The sequence below is a fragment of the Micromesistius poutassou genome (genome assembly GCF_964030765.1).
Source record: "Micromesistius poutassou genome assembly, chromosome: 22".
NCBI classification, from domain to species: domain Eukaryota; kingdom Metazoa; phylum Chordata; class Actinopteri; order Gadiformes; family Gadidae; genus Micromesistius; species Micromesistius poutassou.
Window position 1 is genome coordinate 349,781 of NC_140292.1, and position 23,762 is coordinate 373,542.

Genomic DNA, 23,762 nt, shown 5'->3' on the forward strand with positions numbered 1-23,762 from the left:
GAGAGAAAGAAAGAAAGAAAGAAAGAAAGAAAGAGAGCGAGAGATACTTTTTATAGTACTTTTATAGTATAATATTTGATACGTATAGATATTTTGTATTTGACGTTTTATACTTATTATATTATATGTTATACTATATACCTGGCCTTTTTACTTTTTTATTTTCTAACCCTTTTTATTTTATTGTTCACCTATTTTATTGTTGGCAATGCAAATGTATATTTCTCTTGCCAATAAAGCTTTTAAAGAAAGTAAAAGAAAGTAAAGAATTTGAATTTGAGAGAGAGAGAGAGAGAGAGAGAGAGAGAGAGAGAGAGAGAGAGAGAGAGAGAGAGAGAGACAGAGAGAGAGAGAGAGAGAGAGAGAGAGAGAGAGAGAGAGCGAGAGAGAGGAGAGAGGAGAGAGGAGGCCTTCTCGGAGCCCTCCCTGTCGGCGGTGGTGCGGTGGTGCGGTGGTGCGGCGGTGGTGACGGTGTTAATCGCAGAGGAAAGAAAATAAAGACGAGCCGGCGACGACCTTGCAACAGGCGCCCGCAGCGCCGGGCGTCTCCGACGGCCGGCGAGGAGCCGCACGCACCGCCCTAAACACGGCCGACCTTGGAGGCCCGGCGGCGGGTCCGTCTCGTACCAGAGAGGACGAGAGGATTTAATGTCAACACTGTTATGATGTGGGTCCTTTATGGACCTGTTGTGACCGCTGTGAAGAGGGACTCTGTTTAATAGGAATCGACCCGGTCTGGGCTGGACCGGACCGGACTGGACCGGACCGGACTAGACTGGACTGGACTGGACTGGTCTAGACTGGTCTAGACTGGTCTGGACTGGTCTAGACTGGTCTGGACTGGGTCTGGACTAGACTGGACTGGACTGGACTGGACTGGACTGGTCTAGACTGGGTCTGGACTGGACTGGACTGGACTGGACTGGACTGGTCTGGACTGGGTCTGGACTGGGTCTGGACTAGACTGGACTGGACTAGACTGGTCTAGAATGGTCTGGACTGGTCTGGACTGGACTGGACTGGTCTGGACTGGTCTGGACTGGTCTGGTCTGGTCTGGTCTGGTCTGGTCTGGTCTAGACTGGTCTAGACTGGTCTGGACTGGGTCTGGACTGGACTGGACTGGACTGGACTGGTCTAGACTGGTCTGGACTGGGTCTGGACTGGTCTGGGCTGGGTCTGTCCGGACCGCCCCCCCCCCCCCCCCCCCCCCCCCCTTGTGAGGGAGGCCCTTCCCCCTCAGAGGGCCGTGGGGGGAGACAAAGAGAAGCAGGACTCCTTTATCCCTGCGGCCATTGATTTAGTGAACGGCCGACTACGGGTAATGATGATGTGGGCTCTTGTATTGTGGTGTGTGTGTGTTTTGACTGCATTGCTGGTTCTCCTCGTCTTGTCTTGTCGTGCGCTGTGCTACTTTTGGCATCAATAAAGATGTTTTAGCTTGAACTTCAGGTGGGAGCAGTAGGAAAGTGTAAGCGTGTGTTGTGTTAGTGAAGAGGTGGAACAGGGAAGGTACTGTGGAGGTCTAGTGCGTCCTCAAGGAAGGTTAAATGAGACGTGCGTTGTATTTATAACGCAGCTCTATAGAATCACACACTATAGTCTATTTGTTTGCATTGTGTGTGTGTCCTTCATCACTTACAATAGTACACACGCACACGCACACACACACACACACACACGACACACACACACACACACACACCACACACACACACAGCTCATATTACCCAGAATTCAGCTGCAGGAGTTGTTCAACCTAGAGTTCACATACAGTTCACATATACCTCCAACAACCACCTCCTACTCTCTGGGTTTCCTTCCAGAACCTCCTGTGAGACACGTTGGCAACACTGGAGAACATGGTGAAAAGGACCCAGCGCTAAATCATTCATAATGTGTATACACCAAGCATGTACTAACACCAAGCAAAATGAGGGGAAATGGGATGATGGCAGTGGCAAATGATTTAATGGCTGGTGTAGCCGTGTGTGTGTGTGTGTGTGTGTGTGTGTGTGTGTGTGTGTGTGTGTGTGTGTGTGTGTGTGTGTTTTTTGCGCTGGCTGTGTACAGTGACCAGTACGAAGCCAGTAAGCTGCTGACACCCCCCACCCGCACCCCCACACCTCCTTACACACACACACACACACACACACACACACACACACACACCACACACACACACACACACACACACACACACACCATTCAGTGGTTATCAACACACACGCTGTCTGAAAAGCTTATCAAGGAAAAGTCAATATGGTGAGAGCTCTTTAATGCCTTGCCCTTTACCGGGGGGAAAAGGAAAAAAATGAAAATGTTTTTAACCCCCTGACTAAATGCTTATCTCTTTTTCCTTAAAAAAAAAAAATATATATAGAAAGACTGCTTTTTTTTTTCCCCTTTAAATGACAATTCTCTGAGTGGCTTGTCACAGTAAAAGCACTGCTCTGATGTTTGGGCGTGGATTATGTGTGTGTGTGAGGCGCAACACGATGCAGTAATACGAAGATAAGTGCAGACCGGTATACGCCGAGATCATGTGTGGAAGCGGTCAAAAATAGAACAAAAAGATTCTGTTTCCCGAGCGTTTGTTTTGAAGCCAAAAATATGCTGTGTGCAGGCGGCCATCTTGAAAACTGAAAAACCAAAGAGCAACAAGATTAACTCTAAGCCGAAATCTACCAAACAATCCGGGGAGATTATATGCAGGAGCTGAAGTGAAGGGTCTGCGACAAGATCAAAGTAATTCCGTGGAAATCCCGTGGAAAAGTTTGTTTTTGTAGCAGAACAAACTCGCTCTGCGTCAGCTGTCCAAAATCCAAACTGTCACGGGCGGACTTCCGGAGGCTCGTTTAAAAAAAATAAAATAAACGGCTTCAGGCGGCCATTAACAGAACATCTAGAAGATTCTTCCGCATGGGTGGCCTTCAAAGTTTAGCTGTGATGGTTGCCATCCACACACACGCACACGCACACACACACACACACACACACACACACACACACACACACACACAGGTTACACGGAGTGTGTTGCTATGATACCGGCAGGAGAGGCAGACTTGGTGGTAGTTCATTAAACAGTGAAGCCTTTTTTAATAAGAGCCAGCCCATCAAGATAGCTTTTACGCTGCGTCTTTGTGGCCCGTTCCTCACAATGACGCTCCAGGATATCTGACCACACACACTGGGCCCATCTCATCAGGCCTGACACACACACACACACACACACACACACACACACACACACACACACACACACACACACACACACACACACACACACACACACACACACACACACACACACACACACACACACACACACATTTGTTTGAGTTCTGTGTCACCTCAACTGAACAGCAGTACGCATGACACACGCACGCACACACACACACACAGCCGGTGTGTATTTTTCTCGCGTGTGTGTGTGCGTGTGTGTATATATATACACATGCTCATGTGCACACACAACTTTTAATAGTTGATGTACACACAGCGAAGATTGAATACAGTTGTCTTTACGTGATGACTGCCGTTTAGTAAGTTGCGTACTATCGCACTTTGGAATGGGTCTCGTGAGTTAAGCTAGGAGCCACTTTGGCACGGACAGCCCAGCGACAACATCGGAGTCTGGAGCTACGCGGCCCGGGTAAACACAAGCACGTACGCCTCAGCACGCCCGGGCTGCCGTTAATGAGACACGGGTGAACTTTGTAAATACCAAAATGACCGATATAATTGACTGCCACCTCCACCGTCTTATGCACACACAGACACACCCTCAGCGCGACATTATAGAAAAAAAACAATATGGGATCAGGATGACCGCTGAGGCGCGGGGGCTTGTGGAAGAGTAATACTACATCACAGCTGTTTAGAGGGAGACAAAAAAAATCCCTCAAAACACCCATTTGCTCAGGCTAACAGTGAAACGAAACGAAAGAAACCTGCTCCCTTTGAACACAAACAAACGACAAAGTGCGGTGGGAGGCAAAAATAACATAATTCTTCACATCACAAAAAGAGAGGGGGCAATTTTCTAATAATGACTGTGTGTACGAGGTAATCAGAGCCACACGCTAGCCCTATTGAATATACCCCCAACCCATCTCCACACGCCCACCCCTCCCCACCCACAGACACCGGGGGAGGGGAGGGGAGAGGGGGGGGGGGGGGGGGGCATCTGTCTGTGTTTCGAATCACCTCGTCTCCAAGACACTGACTCCTGCATCCCTTCCTCAGAGTGCACTCCACAGCCAGCCCCTTGGCTCCACGGGTGAAGTGAAGAGATGTTGTGTGTAGCATTTGATTTCGTCAGTCGACGGGCCTCTTCCTCCTGGTCCCCTTAATAAGAACACGCCGGAACACGTGCCGAGTTCACCGCTCCCCGCTGCCTCCGTGGACCCCACTATCATTAATTATCTCTAACTATTACAGCGAGATTGGGACCGCCGAGACATGTAAATACTGACCTTTGAAAGTATTTCGCTAACATTTCGGAGCCGGATCAGAGGGGGTAAGGGGTAGGGGTTGAGAGGGGCAACTAACATCATAATTAAAAGGAAAAAAAAAACTGTTCTTGAAATATGGAGTTAATTGCCATTTGAGCCTTATTAGTAATCAAGTACAACTTGTGACCTCGTTTCAATCAGTCAGTTAGTCACCATCCTGGTCTTATAGTCACATGACCCCCTTCTTTACATCACGTGACCCAGGTAAACGGTGACATTTGTCTTGAGTACGATTCGGCAACAGCTCAGTCGTAACAGTCCGCATGTGGCTCAGGAGGTAGAGCCGGGGTTGACTGGTAACCGGAAGGTTGCTGGTTCGATCCCCGGCTCGGCTCCTCCTAGTGTGAGTGTGGACATGTCCCTGAGCGAGACGCCTCTAACCCTGACTGCTCCCGACGCGCTGGCTGTCGCCCTGCGTGGCTGGCGCCGCCGTCGGTGTGTGAATGTGTGTATGAATGGGTGAATAGGTAGGCCATAATTGTGGCCACGCTTTGAGTGGCCACCTCTTAGAAAAGCGCTGTATAAACGCAGTCCATTTACCACAGCAGTCATAACCGCCGTCAACCATCACTATGTCCTCTTCCTCTCTCCTCCTCTCTTTCCTGCCGTGTCTGTGAAATTTAAATATAGTGCATTTTTCATACGACACTAAATCAGCCTAGGCACCTGCTCCAAACTCTCCTAGCTTTCCCTGGGCCCCGACGGGGGAGCAGAGAGACTAGAGGAAGAGCCAGTGTGTTGGTGTGCTTGAAAACACAACAATGGCTGCATTGTTTGCCTGCAGTCAGAGGAATAACTGGAAGCTGTTTTAGGGTTGTTTTTTTTTGAAGAGGAGTGTCGTTGATGTACGATGGCTCACAGACTTGGCGCACAAAAGGACCCGCTGAATAAACTATAATAATAATAATAATAATAATAATAATAAGGACCATCCTGCCAGTTCTTCTGAGTTTTAAATTCATCACGTTCACAAACTTTTCCCCCGCAGAAAAGCTAACCCTGAACTAAACTAAGAGCAGAGCGGGCTCACAACCATTCTGAAGACCCACAGCCTGCATCACATCCCTGGAGGACTGTTTAAACGCGCCGGCAGCAGAGCGATGTGCAAGCTTCCGGTCTGACATCCTGGTGTGGATATTTTCCGGGGGGGGGGGGGGGTGGGAACTAGGGGGCTGTGAGGGGGAGGGGCGGCTAGGCACTGTTAGCTTGCCAGCTAGCATGTGTAGCCGCATCGCTAGTGCTGCTTATCAGAGTATCTATAGCATCGTTTATAGCACCGTAGCTCTCCGTAGCTCTGCCTGTGCAGACACACACTGAAAAAAAAAGAATAATTTATGTCCTCTTCTTTGTTTATCTAACGTGCAGCATAAACTAGGCCCCCAGAGAGAGCTTAGCGAGTTATAATTTTACTTGACTGTTATTTTACTTTAGTTTTTTTTTTTTTAACGCTAGAAAGAAAAGTGTCAGGAACGCCCCAGGGAAAAAACAAAGGAGTGTGCATGTGTGTGTGTCTGTGTGTGTGTGTGTGTGTGTGCATGTATGAGTATGTGTGTGTGCGTGCCGGTGTGTGTGCGCATGTGTGCGTGCACGTGCACGTGCACGTGTGCATGTATGTGTGCGTGCACGCACGTCTGCGTGTGTACGTGTGCGTGCGTGTGTGTGTGCAGCGAGACAGGGAGGGGGGTGGGGGATGGGGTGTTGGATGTTGGCAGTGCATGGCAGTCAACATGGGTTAATTCATTGTAGCCTTAACATTTTCTCTCTGCCTGCCAGCACTGCTTCGTCAGCACTTTCCCACCAAGTCGCTGGAAATGTCTGTTTGCCATACATTTATGATTTTTTTTTTTTTTTTAAATGATGGCTCATGAATTCATGGACAAATGGGAACAGCCCCCAGCCATCTCAGCAGAGGGGCCGGGCGGGGCTGGCTCTGTGGCAACGGTGGCGGAAAGTACGGATTTGTACCCTTTACTTTTTAAATAATAAAAAAAAAACATGTGCTTGATTCTACCTTATGAATCCCAGGTGGACACTAAGCGATGTACTATGGATGTATATCACCCAAACAGTAAAGTAATAAATAGTAAAAGTAACGAATAAAAGTAGTAAGTCATAAAACAAGTCATAAAAAATGGATGCGGTGCGGCACTGAGTTGTAGTAGTGTAGTGTAGTAAAAGCAATTGGTTTATATCTTTAACATTCAACAGCTGCTTGACAGTTATGGCTTGTGTGTTAAGAGTTAGGCCCTGTCCCTTCCGCTAGATTTGAGCCCTAACCCTAGATTTGTTCCCTAACCCTAGATTTTGCGTGTTCCTGCAAAGGGGTAGGGTGTCCCAATACTTAAGGGAGCAAGGGGGAGTGCTGTTTTTTTTCCCTTCAAATCAACCCTTGAACGCTAGCCAGCTCGGGAGCTGACTTGCAGCTAAGGGCACTCAAAGCAAAGGGTTCTTGTTAAGGGGAGAGAAATGGGACGGGGCCTTATTCTTGCGAGTGAGTCCCGAATCATAAAGGAGTTGAAAAAGGGGTCATAATGTCTTCTGTGGCTGAACAACAGGTCAAGTCCTTAGTCTACTTCTACCTTGATTCCTAAGAGAAACCAGAACTGAAACAGCTACAGGCTGAACACAAACACACAGACTCACATTCCCACCATCCTGTTGTTACCTTAGAGGAATTTCTCCTTGTGCCTTTCCATCCCTCTTCCCTTTTCCCTGAGAATTGGTCTCCCGGACTGGAGGAACAGATGGGGGGGGGGGCTGTAAAAACAGACGCCGCCATCTTTTCTTCTCCTCTCCTCCTCCTCACAATCGGAGAGTGCAAACGTCCTCTTTAACAACCCTCTATATATCTCCCCCCCTCTGCCCCTGACCCCTCTCTCTCTCTCTCTCTCTCTGTGGATACAGCGAGGTCGATGCTGAATACCTCTACATTATTAAGCCATCGCCCGGGTGCAGTACACCAGGTGTGATTTAAGGGGAAAGGAGAGGAACTTTTGGGTTCGCGGTTCCCCCACAACAGGATAGAGCAGGCCGTCGGACTGACACACACACACACACACACAGACAGACCGCGCGGTCTCTAGCGGGGTGGTGGTGGATCCTTAAAGCCGCGGCCCTCCCCCAGAGGACGGGGCCGGGCCGGGGGCCCTCTCCGCGAACAGAGCTGTTAATTAAGAGCCGGTGCAGAGCTGCTCCTGCAAAACTCCAGGCCATTAAAGACAACCTGCAAACAACCAAGGTTTACGGCACAGAGAGGGAGGGAGAGGGAGAGAGAGGGAGAGAGAGAGAGAGAAAGAGAGACTAATGGCAGCAACAGATTTACTGTCCTTTGAGACAAGAGGATCTGCGGCCGTGGCCTCCAAGTAACCCCCCCCCCTCCCCACACACACACACACACACACACACACACACACACACACACACACACACACACACACACACACACACACACACACACACACACACACACACACACACACACACACCTCACCTGGATTGACGCAATATACTCCACCCTTCCTCATTTAACAGACACACACCCTGCATACGTAAACACACACACACACATACACACACGCGCACACACACACCATCCCGCCCTCATTATTTACTCCTCGTCTCGAAAACGTCTCTCTATTATTCATAGTGGAGGAGAGATGGAGCCAGTGAGCAGGAACTGCCAAAGCAGAAGGGCCTGTTGCCGGAGAGGATCCCTGCTGCTGCTGCTGCTGCCGCCTCCCTCAGCAGCAGCAGCAGCAGCAGCAGGCTGTCCGCACACAAGACACCAGGAGGACCCCACCGTGGCAGCAGCGTTCGCGGGGCACACGCCGAACGCTACAGCCAGGGAGGGCGCCGCCGCCGCCGCTCCGTCGCGCCGTCGCTTGGTCCTCGGCGTCGCTCGGTCCTCGGAAGGGGGGGGGGAGTTTAGGCTTTAGCAGCCACCACTGCCGCCGCCGCCGCCGCCGCCGCCGCGGCAGGGAAAGCTGTCAGGGGTCTACCCTCTAGCGGTGCGTTTGTTTGCTCTGGGGACACAACGTGAGCTGTGGCGAAACCAGCGGCTGTGAAAACGGTGAAAAATGTTGTTTTGTCGAGTTTTGATCGATTCATGCAAAGCGGGCCGGTCGCCATACGCAAAGGGGGGTTATCGATGCGTATCTGCGTTAAAAACTTACCAGGACCTAGTCCGTCACTAAATCCATATCACACACACGCACGCACACGCACACACACACACTTGCTAGCTTTAATCAGCCCGGCAGGAGCCTGTAATGAGCCATACTGGGATTAGCTGGGAGTCGGAGCACCTCCCTGCCTGGGAAATAGACCTCAAGCACCCCCCCACCCCCACCCCCCCCCCTCCTCCTCCTCCTCAGACAGGTGAGCCAGGTGGAGTGGCGTCACAAGGTGCTGAGGGACCTCAAAAGTTCTCGTGGGGACGCGGGGGGGGGTCGTCGGGGGAGGGGCGGGGCCAGGGGGACAGACTTGATTCCAACTGGCAAAACTCCAGGCTTTTTTTCTTTTTGCCCAACCGACAAAAACAACCCCCCATTCAAAACCCTGAGACTGGTCATATATTTACAGTTTTATATGAAACTATAAATAAATTGGGATGCAACTAGTCCTTATTTTGTTGTCTCCGGGGGGAACTTTCATACACTTTCATAATTTGGGGTTTGGAGTACTTTACTGCAATCGTTGTTTTTTTTCACACACCCTTTTAATCAGTTCCCATGCTTCGTGAGGCAGGCATATTGCCACTGAGGCATATATTGTATTCACCTATGCAGGCACATCTTAAACTAGGGGGGAAAAAAACGGCAAGACGGCAGAATCACTCGCTGTGCAGTTCTTCAACAAGTACAATAGGCCCAACATATCTCTCTCTCTCTCTCTCTCTCTCTCTCCATCTATATATATGTATATAAACAGTATAAACAGTAGATATACTATTCCTCTGCTGTGCACAGAGCCAGGCCCGGGCCAACAGATGCTGGTGGACCAGGCCCCCAAGACACCAGGGGGGCTCTCAGATCTTATTAGCCAGCACACCGGCTTGTAGCCCAGCCCTGAGAGCCACACACACACACACACACACACACACACACACACACCGCAAGCCCATAACTATTCCAGCGTATGCAGGCCTAACACCCCTGTCCTGCATCGGAGCGGAGGGGGGTTGAATTGAATTGTAACGCGGCGTGCGCGATGCCCTCACCTTGAGGGCCTAATCTTGTTCCACAATGCAATCTTATGTCATGTGAACTAGCTCTCTCCCCCATTGCCTTAAAGTGAGGAACACGCCATTCTGCCTCAGCAGGGCAACACCCGCTGCTGCATGTTAACTACTATGATGTGCTATGCTACCTAGTTAGGGACGATACAGTTTACTGCACTGTATTTGCTATGCTATGCTACCTAGCTAAGGATGACACACTGCACTACTCTATACTATATTATGCTAGGCTATGCTATGCTACCTAGCTAAGGATGACACACTGCACTACTCTATACTATATTATGCTAGGCTATGCTATGCTACCTAGCTAAGGATGATACACTTCACTACACTATACTGTATTATACAATCGTTTATTATACAGTAAACAAGATAGTTAAAGATAAATAAATCAGTTAAAGTGAAAAGTTGTTTGCATTGCGTTTTATTATCCACATTTTGTATGGGAGGGGGTGTCTAAATATCTTATAATGTAGCAGTCTGTTCACATGCAAGCTTGTTATGACCAGTCATTCAACACGCTTTCAGCTCTCGAATCCTGTAATCATAATTCATAGCCGAGAGCCCTCTTCCTGTATACCCTTTAGGCATTGTATTAAAGACACAACCATTAATAAACATACAGGTGCTACCACAGTTCATCAATAAACTTTTACGGTCTGAAGAGTTGTGGACACTATCATCACATCCAATAGCAGGAGCTCACGCAGGTACATCGCACCAATCAGGGGGTTGCTTTTGTTTGGGGGTGGGGGGGGGGGGGGTGTCCCCAGTCGGTAAACAAATCCAGTGGCAAATATATCCTGACAGGGTGGTGATTCGCTACAGAGCCTTACCATGCCACGCTTCTGTGCTCACACACAGCGTGCCATTCCATTTATCTAGATTTACTTGTTAGCCAGTTAGAGTATTCCACAGAATCACGAATGCTGTGTGCTTGGCTCGAGCCACATGTAAGCTAATGTTCCCTTCGTTCAGTTAAAATAATATTTACATGTATATATGTATATATGTAGAGCACTTTAAGGCTAGGGAATCAGAGTGCATCAGGTTCATATCGATATTGAATGTGATATGAATGGCCACAACAATCTGTGCTAGTACTTGCATGGAGCTATACACAAGACAAGGTGTGTAGTACAAGCACGATATGACAGGAGTAAACCCAGGAGTAAACCCTATCTTGATTGAGCCTCACAACAAGGCTGTAACACATTAATGTCTAATTTTGTCTCAAGCTCTGCAACTAGGATTCATACAATGATAATACATTCATGCTTTCATTGTATTGCTTTTTGTATCATCCACGGGCCATAGCTTTAGACACAGCAGAATACAAAGACACCATTCAATAAGTCATACAAAATGCCCACTGTTCAGACACGTTCAGACACACTGTGAAGCAGGAAGAAAGAAAATACTTTTCCCATCCAAGTACTTAAATAGACCATGTCCCGAAGAAGCTGCGTTTGTAAAACACCTTGTGTGTGTGTGTGTGTGTGTGTGTGTGTGTGTGTGTGTGTGTGTGTGTGTGTGTGTGTGTGTGTGTGTGTGTGTGTGTGTGTGTGTGCGCGTGTGTCGAATATTCTCCTGATTAATATTGTACTCGGATGCCAACACAACGTACACAAGCGCCCCAGCTTAACAAACACGATTGATCTGTGTGGGTAATCCGCTGCAAGATGGTGTAACGGGAACATCATCATGGTATAATTATTTTTATTAGAACCGTCGGGGTAAAGAACAACAATAAAGTACGTCGAGGCCTCAGGCATTTGCGAGGTGAGGAACCCGGTTTCCATGATGCAACGCAGAGCAAGTGAAGCACGGAAGAAACAAAATCAATGGGTTTCTTATTAAAAAATAACCGTATAAAATGTCAACGTCAGATCATAAACATATCGGATATATTCCGGTACTTTGATGTCTATAAAGTGGGTTTCTCGCCATGTTTTTCATGAAATAACGAAAACACGTCTTCTTAAATCTTTAAACACAAAACTAGAGCATTTGTTGACCAAGTTTGACCAAAAAAAAAACCGATCAAATGCCCCAAAGAGAAAAATTAAAAATGTTAAGCAAACGATGGAGACACAGCCAGAGAGAGCCACTATGTCTCGTGACTCATTTGTCATTTTGGATTCACAACCGTTAGCTCCGGAGAGCAGGCTAGCCTACAGCTGTATGTTGAGGCCTGGAGCCAAACAATGTAGTTCCTCTCCAGTGATTCCAAGCAAATGTATCACCACCCATCTTATATGTTGTTTTGTTGTTGTTGTTGTTGTTGTGTTGTTGGTAGTCTTTTCTGGCCTTCATATTATGGGAGTTGTGATCTTTTGTAAGCGTGGATTAGAAAGGTACTTAAGGTGTTTAACTCCAAGACAGCTATAACACAATTGGGAAAATCAACTAGAAGTTATCTTTCCACAGATGGTAATGTTATTTTATTTTTTGGCTATTTGTTTTTTGTGTGCCTTTAGTTAAGACTTATTTTATGTCGCAAACGATAGCTTACAAAACATTGACTTAACTGACATTGATTATATAGGCTCACTTTAAACTACTTAGGCCTCTGTTTACATTGTAACTGCTATACATCCGTAATCCATGTAACACTACAGATAATATGTTTTAACATTTCAGCACATAACAACCCTAACCCCAACATACTAAGTTCATATTAACACAGGGAAATGTTTATAGAGCCTGCATAGCCAAAACTAATAGTTATACAATAATTTTTATTTATTCAATAATGTATACCCTATAAACATACACTTATTTTCTACCATGCATGTGGAAAAAGTACATCAACTGACCTCCAAAGCGTTTAAAAAAAGGGTTTAGAACGAAAACGTGTGTTCTTTATGCACTAGCAATAACCAGTTGGTAGGTGGGCACAGAAGTAGAGGTCATATTTCATAGAGAAATAAAAGAGTCTCCGTTAGGCTACATGCAGTGATTAAACAGCCCCAGTGCAGTGCTGACTCGGGCATTCTGTCTTCTTTCTGGCTACCCCTCCCCCTCCACCAAAAACAGCATCAAAGCAATCAAAATGGTAATGTTAGGCATGAATGGGGCCCATCCCCCCCCTGCACGAAACTCTGCAGACTTTTTCTCCATGTTGGGGAAGAAACCACCCCCTTCTCTCCACAAAATGGAAGCTTCCACTACCAAACTGAGGGCGCTTTCCCGAAAAGCAACCACAACAAAACACACAACATTTTGCACACCGGTGTACAAAATGGGCAAGACTCGATGATAAATACATCGGGGTTGGCGTCGAGTGTGTGCGGATCGGCGGATCGGGTTTGATCGCGACTCAAAGCGAGCCGAGGCGCTGCTGGTCCAAGTCCTGAAAACTGCATTCCACAGGAAATGGAATCGATTAACTCCAGAGAAATGCTAAAAGGTTTCATTTCAGAGGAGAGGAGAGAGAGTGGCGCAAACCACGTCGAAAACACCACCGAATCGCTAAAACAACACTAAGGATTTCCAATCCAGACTAACTTTCGTTGTCGTTTGGTGTCTTTAAATAAAAGCTCGGAGAAGTTATAGATATAATAAAGGTGTGTGTGCGTGTGTGCGTGTGCGTGTGCGTGTGTGCGAGAGAGAGAGAGAGAGAGAGCAGCGTTGTGACTTTAAGTGCTCCGCGGCAGCTGTCCGTGGTGCTGAACGACAGCAGGACGGCTCCTGCTAAAGTGCTGAACCACCATAGCCTCCGCGACAACACCCACGACAGACTTAAAAAAAACAGCCCTCAATTCGTACAGGGGGAAGTTATTAAGTTATTAAAAGGGGGCTTGCGTTCGCTATGAGAGAGTGGCGAGAGAGGGAGAGGAGGAAGCAAAAAAAAAGTGAAAGCGTAATCGTGGGCGAATCAAACGCAACCTTGACGTCATGTGACCGACAAAAAAAACAGAAATAATACTACAAGACTCGCTGTAAAGTCACCGAAATCGGACGACAGGGCGCGACACGACGAAACGTGGGGGGGGGGGGAATACGTTATCGTCGAACGCCACTGTCGACGACACGACACCGCCAACCGTAAACTTAAACCTAACTGTGTCTCAAAAGTACCCCCCCCCCCCCACCACCACCACCACCACCACCACTACTCGACTTAAGCCTCTCCTTTATTAGCCCCGCTCCACTCCACAAACACGTCGACCTGCTCAAAATGGACGCTACATTTCTCAACGGGTCCCTGTTACACAACTTTAAGAGATGGAGCAACTGTGTCTCAAAAGTAGTCGTCCCCCCCCCACCACCACCACCACCACTACTCGACTTAAGCCTCTCCTTTATTAGCCCCGCTCCACTCCAGAGAGAAACACGTCGACCTGCTCAAAATGGACGCTACATTTCTCAACGGTTCCTGTTACACAACTTTAGACATGGAGGAACGTGGCTCCTCGCGGCGGCCATCGCCCCGGTCCTCCTGGTCGGCAACCAACGACGACCATCCGCCGCCACTTTTAGACCAGCTTAACATTGTTTGTGGTGATTTAGTAGCACACGGATGGTCTCCCACCGGGGTGGAAATGTACCAAAGTAATGTGTAAAAAAAAAAGCGTGATGGTGGTGGTGGTGGTGGTGGTGGAGTGCAAGGGGAGGGCTTACTTGTTTCTCGCTTAGGCTTGTTATTCTGGGGTGTCTGTCGTGCAGCTGTTTCTTAAGCTCTCCGTCCTACAGTCGAACAAAACATGGTTCAGGAGGGTGAATGATAATAATAAAGGCAACCCGGAGCGATGTGGGGCGACAGCGATGAAACTTTAAAAATGGTACGATGGGATTTTCAGCAAAGTCATGATGAGGGCAAAACCGAGCACCACACGGATGGTGGTGATGATGATGATGGTGGCGATGGTGTTTTAAAACCAAAGCGAGAGATTTATGCTGATAAAGTTTTTCGCACACTCCCCATCCACCGGCAGGTCGTTAGGATGGATCCCTGAAATACAACAATTTACCTGTGGGTCTGGCTTCATCTGTGCAACTAGTTTCTAAACACGAAGAGAGAGGGGGAGAGAGAGAGGGAGAGAGAGGACGAAATGGGGCATTTGCACAAAAAAAAAGTGTCTCAAGTTTAGTAGGTAAGGGAGGAACAAAGCGGCGAGCAGCCAGCAGCGACTCGTTCTCCTCTTCCTCCAGCAGCTCATAAATATTCAGGTCGCGTCCTGATCACAGCCACACAGCACCACTGCATTACCACTCCGGATTCTTGTTGCTCAATAAAAAAAAAGACACCCCCCCCCCCCCCCCCCAAGCCAGGTCGTGCCAAAGTAGTCCAAAAAGTACCCCAATCCGACTCGAAAGTCCTCGCTTATCCTCGCTATCCCCGCTATAAACAGCGAGCATCATACGGGTGTCGCACACTTATTTCTTCGGAGTATTTGCTTCGGTCACGTTTCGCGATTTTTTCTCCCTTCGCCCCTCTCCTCTCCTCTCGCATCGCTCACACAACACCAATAAGGATATAATAACACGACGCTTCGTTTACCTGATGGCATTGGATCTCTACTTTCAGCGCCTCTTGTAGGCCTTGTAGTTCCATGGTCCGACTTCAAAAGCACTTTTCTCCCACTTTCGACGCGATGCGCACGAAGTTTAAGTGAATTAAAGATTTTTTTAAAGCGGCAATAACAATTGAAAGAAGAACTACTCGGGGCTGCAAAAGCAAGTTCTCGCTTCTTTACAGGGTAGGACTCATCACCCACTTTACGCCCGTCGAAAAAAGTGGTCCAAACACAGCGGAAAGAGCCCAGACCTCGGTCAGTTACATCCCAAATACGTCCGAATATCGATACATCCGACCAAATCGTGGCGTGCCGCTTCTTTCGATAATTTCGAGTTGAAAAGGGGGGACTAGATTTTGTCCGAGTCCGCGGCTTGATTTCACTTTGCCTGGAGAAAAGTTGCGCTTCGGCTGTCAATGCTAATTCTAAAGTTCCCGGATGGAGCAGTGAAAGAACAGAACTCTCCCGTCGTCTGTCTCTCTCCCCTCTCTCTCTCTCTCTCTCTCTCTCTCTCTCTCTCTCTCTCTCTCTCACACACACACACACACACACACACACACACACACACACACGCACGCGCGCGCGCGCGCGTACGCTCGGTCATGCGCACTGGGGGCGAGAGAAAACCCATAACATTACATGTAGAACTATTTTAATTTGAGTATTGTTTTTCTCCTGTTATATGCAAATGTTTTACACTGTGTGAACACATGGGCTCCTAATAAGGACTTGTAGTCGTTAGCGGTGAGCCGATGGGGGTTGTAGTGCCTAACATATGTTTGGTCAATCTATTTATATGACCAAAAAGCTTTTCCTGTTGTTTGATGCTGCCTGCAAAAATCAATGAGATAGGGTGTCATGCTGAGGTGACTTGGGCACCCGTTTTCGCTAAACGAAACTAGAGAATTACGTTTCTGCTATATTTAGTGTTTTTCCAAAAAATAATGTTATTAACTTTATTTAAAACCCTATGAAATAAAATAAGAATGCGCCCAAGTTATACTCCGAGTTAGTTATCATGTCAAATAAAGCCCTGAATACAAAAATAAAACATTATTTTATTGTACCTTTTAAAATCCAAATGGTCAATTTGTACATAAGCTTAATCGTTGCTTATAATATAAAACATGCAACTTTTTTATTAACCTACTTCTAAACAATAGTTTCAGAAGCGTTAGGAAGCACTGGATTACATTTTAAACTCCAGTGTCTAGGTGTCACATCTTTATTTACCACATTGGGCGAGATGTGACGATTTGTTTCTCTCTCTCTTTCTCTCTCTCTCTCTCTTTTCTCCAATCTGACACCCCTCACCCTCCTTGTGCACAAGGACTCGCCTCCCCCCTCTCTCTCCCTCCTCTCCCGTACCGCCCTCCTTCGAGGCACACAAGTCAAGACGCAATTGGAGAGTTGTGATGTACGGAGAGCGGAGAGGCGCAAGCAGCCAGCCAATCAGGAGTTGTTAACGCAGACCGACAAAAGCAAGGGAGATGGTAAACGAATCAGTGCCTCGGAGGGAGGGAGGGAGGGAGGGAGGGAGGGAGAGAGAGGGAGGGAGGGCTGGGCATGGACAATATGTATCTGAGTGCACGGGAGTTGAAGAGGAAATGGCATGTGTGTGTGTGTGTGTGTGTGTGTGTGTGTGTGTGTGTGTGTGTGTGTGTGTGTGTGTGTGTGTGTGTGCGCGCGCGCGTGTACGCGCGTGTGTACGCGCGTACGTGTGTGTGTGTGTGTGTGTGTGTGTGTGTGTGTGTGTGTGTTCTATACATATATATATATATACTTGTTTTCCAAACGTTGTGCGAAAAGAGTGAAGCCGGCCTACTTAGCGATAAGCCCACGTTGTAAAACAACAACCTCCCGGAAAAGAAAAAAGTTGAGATTAGGGGAAAAGATGTCGAAGGGAAAGGGGTGTTACATTGTTTTAAAGGCTGTTATAACTTCCAGCGTGATCGCTGAGGCTGAGAACAGAAGGGGTGGGGAGAGATTAGCACCATGGACAGCGGTGGCGCTGTGGTTTCCTGCAGCTCTGCAGAAGCTCTGCATAACAGCCCCACTACGGTGGAGAGAATGAAGTTATTTATTCATGTCAGGGCCAGTTTACTCGCCTTAAGCTCTACCCCATTGGGCATATTAATGCATCATTCAAATCCTCCGGGATTTTAGTACTATGCCACACACACAAAGCACAGCAGCTGGTTAAATTGGGAATCGGTTAAATCGATTTAACTCGCAGACCCGCAAACTTCAATATGGCTGCAGTGCAAACAAGAAGGAAAGAGAAGTCATTTATTTTCTAAAATCGGGGTTTTCTCTTTTTCTATTATTATTTCCACTCCTCAGTCCCCCCTCCCCCATCCGGCACAGGTCGGAGCCTCTGTTGCTACATCAGCTGCTACTTTTCATTTCACGGCTCGGCGGTGAAACTCTTGAACTCCTCGCGTCGAACAACCGAGGAAGTCGCGTTCAATCCCAGCGTGTTGTCGTGAGAGCGTCGCCGGGTGAACGGGACGAGACGGTTGTTAATGCTGTGTGTGTGTGTGTGTGTGTGTGTGTGTGTGTGTGTGTGTGTGTGTGTGTGTGTGTGTGTGTGTGTGTGTGTGTCCGGTTCGGCTGTTGTACCACTAGGTCATTTGAAAAGGGATAGGTGGCGTTAGAGAACAAAGATATTGGGGATGTTTTTCAGAATGAAAAAAAGAAGAATTGGAAACAACCATAGGCCTAGTAGTCCAGTGTTTTTTTGTACTCTGATTTATCAATTTGGGGTGATTTTGACCACCTCAAAGAAAGGTCGGTTGTCTTAACTTGTATGTAGGTCAAGACTCAAAAGCCAACCTTACACCAGAACGCTTTGATTTAGTTGTAGTTACGTATTTCTTATTTTATTCCTTCACTGTCAAAATATTTTTCATAGCATTTATATTCTTGGTGAGTATGGAGGAATTCCTATAGCACTAGATGAATAATTTAAAGAGTATGTGGGCTAATGTTTGAGTCATACAGCAAAGATTCCCTCAGACTTCAAATAGGCCTTTGTGGATAAGGGAGAGAAAGTTGTCATCTGAACTTACATATAAACATATAAACTTACCAAGACCTCAGATACCTAATATTGACTCTTGACAGTGTTATTAAACAATAATAGTTTATTCGCAAAGATGTACGATTATCAACAGTGACAATTCTAGAACTATCTTCAGTTTTAAAAGACTTACCAGGTGTAGGGTAATGTGAAGGCTAGGGGTTTTCAACTCACAAACCAAAGGTTGTGGGTTTCATCCCGAATGTGGGTTGCCATCTGTGAGGCCTTCTTGAGCAAGATTCCCTGACCTCTAGCTGGTCATTAATGACGTGTATCTCAATCCAGTGTAAATGGCTCTAGATAAACGCATGAACTTAATGAGTAGGATAGTCAGTACAATTATTTAAACACCTGTTTGCTCTATCTCTCTTTCAGTGAACCAGTAAGACGTACTTTATGTCTTGAGTTACGCCATCGCAATACACCATACTTCCGAATGATGACTCCGACTTAAATCACAAATTAAACCAGCAGGCACCGGGCTATTTATGTTCCTGATTTACATAATAGTATGCTCACAGACTTGACAGATAAATGACTCATCAACTTCAATAAAAAAAACGATCCTTTGTTCACGTCAAAGGCAGACGGAGAGGACACGGGGAGAATCAAACAGATTTGATATCAGTTGGATGCTATTACTGTAGTTTTAGCCCAGTCCACCCCAGGGCTGGGCCTGTACTGGCCATCTGTCAATCCTGGCACTGGCCAACAGAAAGAAAATACCCTGACAATCTCAGGGTTTAGCCTGTGCACACAAAGCAGGAACGGAAGAGGTTATTTTGAAGGAAATCTGTCATTTAAATGAAACACAGACAGGAAGTTAGTCAAACATGTAATGCACCAGTAAAACACTGTTTTTGTTCTTGTGGTGTAATTGTTTAAATTTGGATGTGAAAGTAATTTGCCTGACACAAAAGCCAGAGATAAGCTAGCAGCTATCAATTGTCACACACAAGGCACTTAACTCTCCTAACATTTATTTTCTCACGTACTATGTGTGATATTAAGGCGTTCACACTGCATTTACTGGAGACTATATTTTTTCGACAGAAAGGTTATGCTATGCTATGAATAACTTTGAAGCCCTTCTGTGTTTAACTACCACTGTTTCCGGGCAACGCAGAATAAGAAAATCAATGTGCAGCATTGGTGGTGGGTTTAACTTCCATAAATGAATTGCAATCATCAACGGAAACACAATTCCACCGTGTGCCATAAACAACATTGGTTAACACAGTTCATGTTGCCACATCATTGAATCTAGTAAAGTAATTCAATCATCTGGAAAATGTAAATAGCTTCCATAATCATTTGGTAGTTGTTTATCTGACGATAACACTCTATGTAGTGTACTTTCATTTCCAGGGCATAATAGTAAAGACCCATGGCTGACCAATACATTCAATTGTGGTATTTTTATTTCCTTACATTTCTATTAATAGAATCGGGATACTTACTTGTTTTTTTTGCCTCACCTTAATAGTGTTTTTTTAGGTCTGTCTCCTTATTTTAACTATATTGTCATACAAACAATCATCTAAACTAAGCTAAACATGTCCTGATAGAGAAGATACTACAGGTTACTATTATTATTGTCACGACCCCACTGATATATTCGAACCGGCTCTCTGTCTAGGCAGGAGTCGAGACACATAAGTGGTAAAAACCACAGCTGGCAGGAAACTAGCTTCTGGCCACGTGAGCAGTGACTCACCTGGGTTCCTGGCGAGCTCTGGTCCTTCTCACTGGTTGAGGGATAGAGCAAGTGTCTGGGGTAAACGGTAGCCTAGTCCCGTTTGGTTATGGTTTGACATATAACATAGACGAACACTTAACAAACATACACGACAACGGGGCGGTCACGTTCCCCCTTTAGGAACCCATAATCCTGGTGCTGTCCTAACCATCCCTCAGGTGACCAGTATCAAGGCCAATCAAGGGAGCCACCCCCCACAGTTACCATGACAACCAGTTACCCACCAGCTTAACATTACCCAACAGTAGGATCGTGACATTATGGATATATATATATATATATATATATATATATATACACACACACTATTGTATTATCTATTGACTATGAGAACAATTAAAGATTTATGAGACAATTAGACCTTTTCCCATCAGCATTTGAAAGCACACTTTCACTTTCTCTTCCAGGGACCTCATAACGACATTGAGGCAATGTCATTAGGAAGCCCCACTGTGCCCACGCGTGAAGGACTCAAACACCCTTTGTCATTAGCTCAAAGATAAACACGAGTTCAACCCCAACGGAATTTCCCGACAACAAAGACCAAACAAACATCTAGGGGTCTCCCACAGCAAGGTCAAGAGTTGATTGGGTGAGTAACTCTGTCTTTTCCTGGAACAGAACAGGGATCTGTCACTAGTGTTCTGCCGTTACAGAGCGAATCATCTGTTGGGAACAGCCCACAGGGCCTCAGTGTCAGTGCTTAACATCTATATCCCTCTCTCCTATACGCACCCCAGGGCTTCATTGCGAGCACACGTTTACACAAACCCAGTAAGACAGAGCGGGATGAAAGGTGAGGTATTTTTTGTTTAATACAGCCCTAAAGGCACACTGTGTCTTTCTTTTTTGGGGGTTTTTAATTTAATAAATGGGGATTTGCACAGAAAATGTAATCTCAACGTGCTTGCTCGTGAAAAGTTTATCCTTATAGGCTGTGTGTTATTATATATGGTTGCCTTGAAGGGCAATCCTATACCACCGTAAATGTGCCTTTACATCTTTGGCCCGATCTCCCTCTTCCTCCACTCTCCCTTTTGCTAAGTTTCCATTTTCATAATTGATTCGAGGAGGACGCTTTGTCCAACTTTATATCTCCGGTCATCTTCTTCCCCTCCCTGTAAAATGATGAAAGCCACCTGCTCATTGCTGCCTTGCTTCCTCCCTCGTGCCTTTGTTCCCAGCAACCTTGCTGCTCTGACAGCCATTGTTTCCAGGACTTGCCTCGCTGGTCCGGTTTACGTACCGTTGCATCACTGCCTGGCGCGGCGTACGGCGTAATATTCAAACCTTTTTCACTTTTCAGGGGAGAATTTTTGACAGTTAATTCCGCGGTTCAATAGGAAGACATTGAAGGTGAAAAAAAAGGAAAGTGGGAGAAGTTTTAGAAAATGTCACTTTTACTGAGAGGAGAAGGCAGACATGAAAAGACACATGAAGGCATCAGAGGAGTCTGGGTTTATTTATTCAGAGCACGAGAGATTTGATAGGCCTAACTGGTTGTTATTATTATTATTATTGGTAGTGGTATTAGGACTTGTATTATTGCACTTTTGCACTGAAAGCATGGCTCATTCTTTCATGCTTTTTCCCTTAATAATATTTTATTAATCTAACCCTTCTTTTCAATATATATAATGAAAGCCATTTATATGCATTAGAATATAGGACTAGAATCTAGTAGCATGTAAGCTATGCACAGTGTCAAAGCAAAGTCAAAGAAAATCCACATTAACTCTCAAAGACAAACACTGGGAAAGGTTTGAACGTGCAACCCTTCAGTTGTCAGACACATCTACTCCGACTGCAGAGCTAAGCTACTGCCGTGCCAAAATGCCTCACGGAAAAAATAGTATGTTTTTTCGTTGTCAGACCTTTAGGCTATATTCTATATAATCCTTTCTAGACTTCGGATTGAATTAATAAAACACACAACCTTAACCTTATGAGGATATTTTTAAACAATAAACCAGTACAACCTCGTTCTCTATCATAATTCAACACTGTAATTCAAACATCACAGCCACACTGCACAGCAGGACCGCTTTGTGATGTATGGTACAGAAGTGGTCCAAACCGAACCCGACATGTCAACATCATGTCAAAGTGGCTCTGACAGTTCAATGTGGCCCAATATCTAGAGATACATTATATATCACTGGAGTAGTGCAATGACATTTTGATTTGTTCCTCCCAAACTGACAGTTGGCAGCTCGATTGCTACAGAGGCCAAGCACATATCCTTCACCGCGTACGAAAAGATACACTGACATTTGTAAAGACGTGTCTTTGGGCTTGCAAGAGAGCTTGACATAAATGTCAGCAAAGTGCATAAAAAAAAAAAAATGCATTTTAAGAGCGAGAGGATGGTAGGGAGGGAGAGCCCTTTTCCTGGGGAAATCAATAATTTGATATTTGAAACATGTGAACTGTGACTTTGAAACAGATTCCTCATTTCCATTGCCTGCCACGAAATGAAGCGTTTTATAGTTTCCTCAACGAGTAGTTTGCCCCGACTGCTATTCTCCAAATCAGCCAGATGAGTTCATGTTTGGAATAGATAGATGTAATTGATGCAAATTGATGATCTACATAGAAAATAATATGAGGTGTTCCTTATGCTAATCCCCTATCCTAACAGATGTGTCTCCAAGGTTATGCTCATTGCCACTTTAAAGACACAACATTCTTAATATCAAAGGTCAACGGATAGTTTGAAGTAATTCAACAGAGCTGTAATCATGTTAATGCCAAAGGCAAAGTGTGAGTCCTTACTTGGATTCACCATTAGTTTAATTAATAGTTGCCTTGCCAAGCCACTGACCCACACTCTGATTCACTCGTTCTAGAGGATGAGGAAGACAACATTTCTGGCATTAAAACGGAATAATCATCTCCTCAGAAGCACTGTTTAGAAAATGCTAAACATAACACTAGCTATTTTGTGCTTTACTGATCCGTTTATATCATTCATTATTATAAAACATGTACTAATGAATGACACACAACGTGCTCATCAACATCCCATTCATCCTAACAAGGTGTTCACATCATGCAACACTATTGTGTCTGAATACGCAATCATCCGTCGCAAAACAGACAAGTGACAAGACCAGACTGTTAACAAGAGAAACAAATTCCTTCACTTTTGCATGCGCCTCGCTGCAATCACTACTGTGGAGAAAACCACTGTAACTAAGCACTGTGCAGTGCAGCACAGCAGCCACCCTGGTGTCCTAGCACTGGCCCAGGCGGTAACCTTTTCTTCGGCTCCCGTAGACCGCGGGCCACGCAGGAGGAACGGCTCACAGATCTGTGTGTGTGTGTGTGTGTGTGTGTGTGTGTGTGTGTGTGCTGCAGTGTGTGCATAGTGGCAGAGGGGGGAGCAGCAGAAGCCATTGTGTGTGTGTGTGTGCGAGAGCGAAATGGGAAAAGGATTGGCTGAGCGAACACGCAGAGAATACGTAATGAGGTGCAGACAGGGGGAAGTTCACCGGAAAGGTTACACCAGATATATTGAATGAAACCTCAGCGGTTAATCCCGCCCGTGTCTCACACTCCAGGGTGTTTGGTCCGGAATCTTTTTGTTTTGGTTTAGTTTTGTTCTGTTTTTATTTAAAAAAAATGTTCTTTTCAGATCCA

The 23,762-nt window shown here is 46.1% G+C and overlaps 1 protein-coding gene across 1 annotated transcript in view; it reads right to left on the reverse strand.

Moving 5' to 3' along the window:
- phf21b (PHD finger protein 21B) overlaps window positions 1-15,317 on the reverse strand; it is a gene marked incomplete at both ends in the record, with an annotated part of 26,294 nt that extends 10,977 nt beyond the window's left edge. Inside the window, one exon of the mRNA XM_084486316.1 lies at window positions 15,264-15,317. Coding sequence (XP_084342442.1) covers window positions 15,264-15,317 — 54 coding nt within the window. The remainder of the gene's footprint in view (window positions 1-15,263) is intronic.
- Window positions 15,318-23,762: the final 8,445 nt, after the last annotated feature.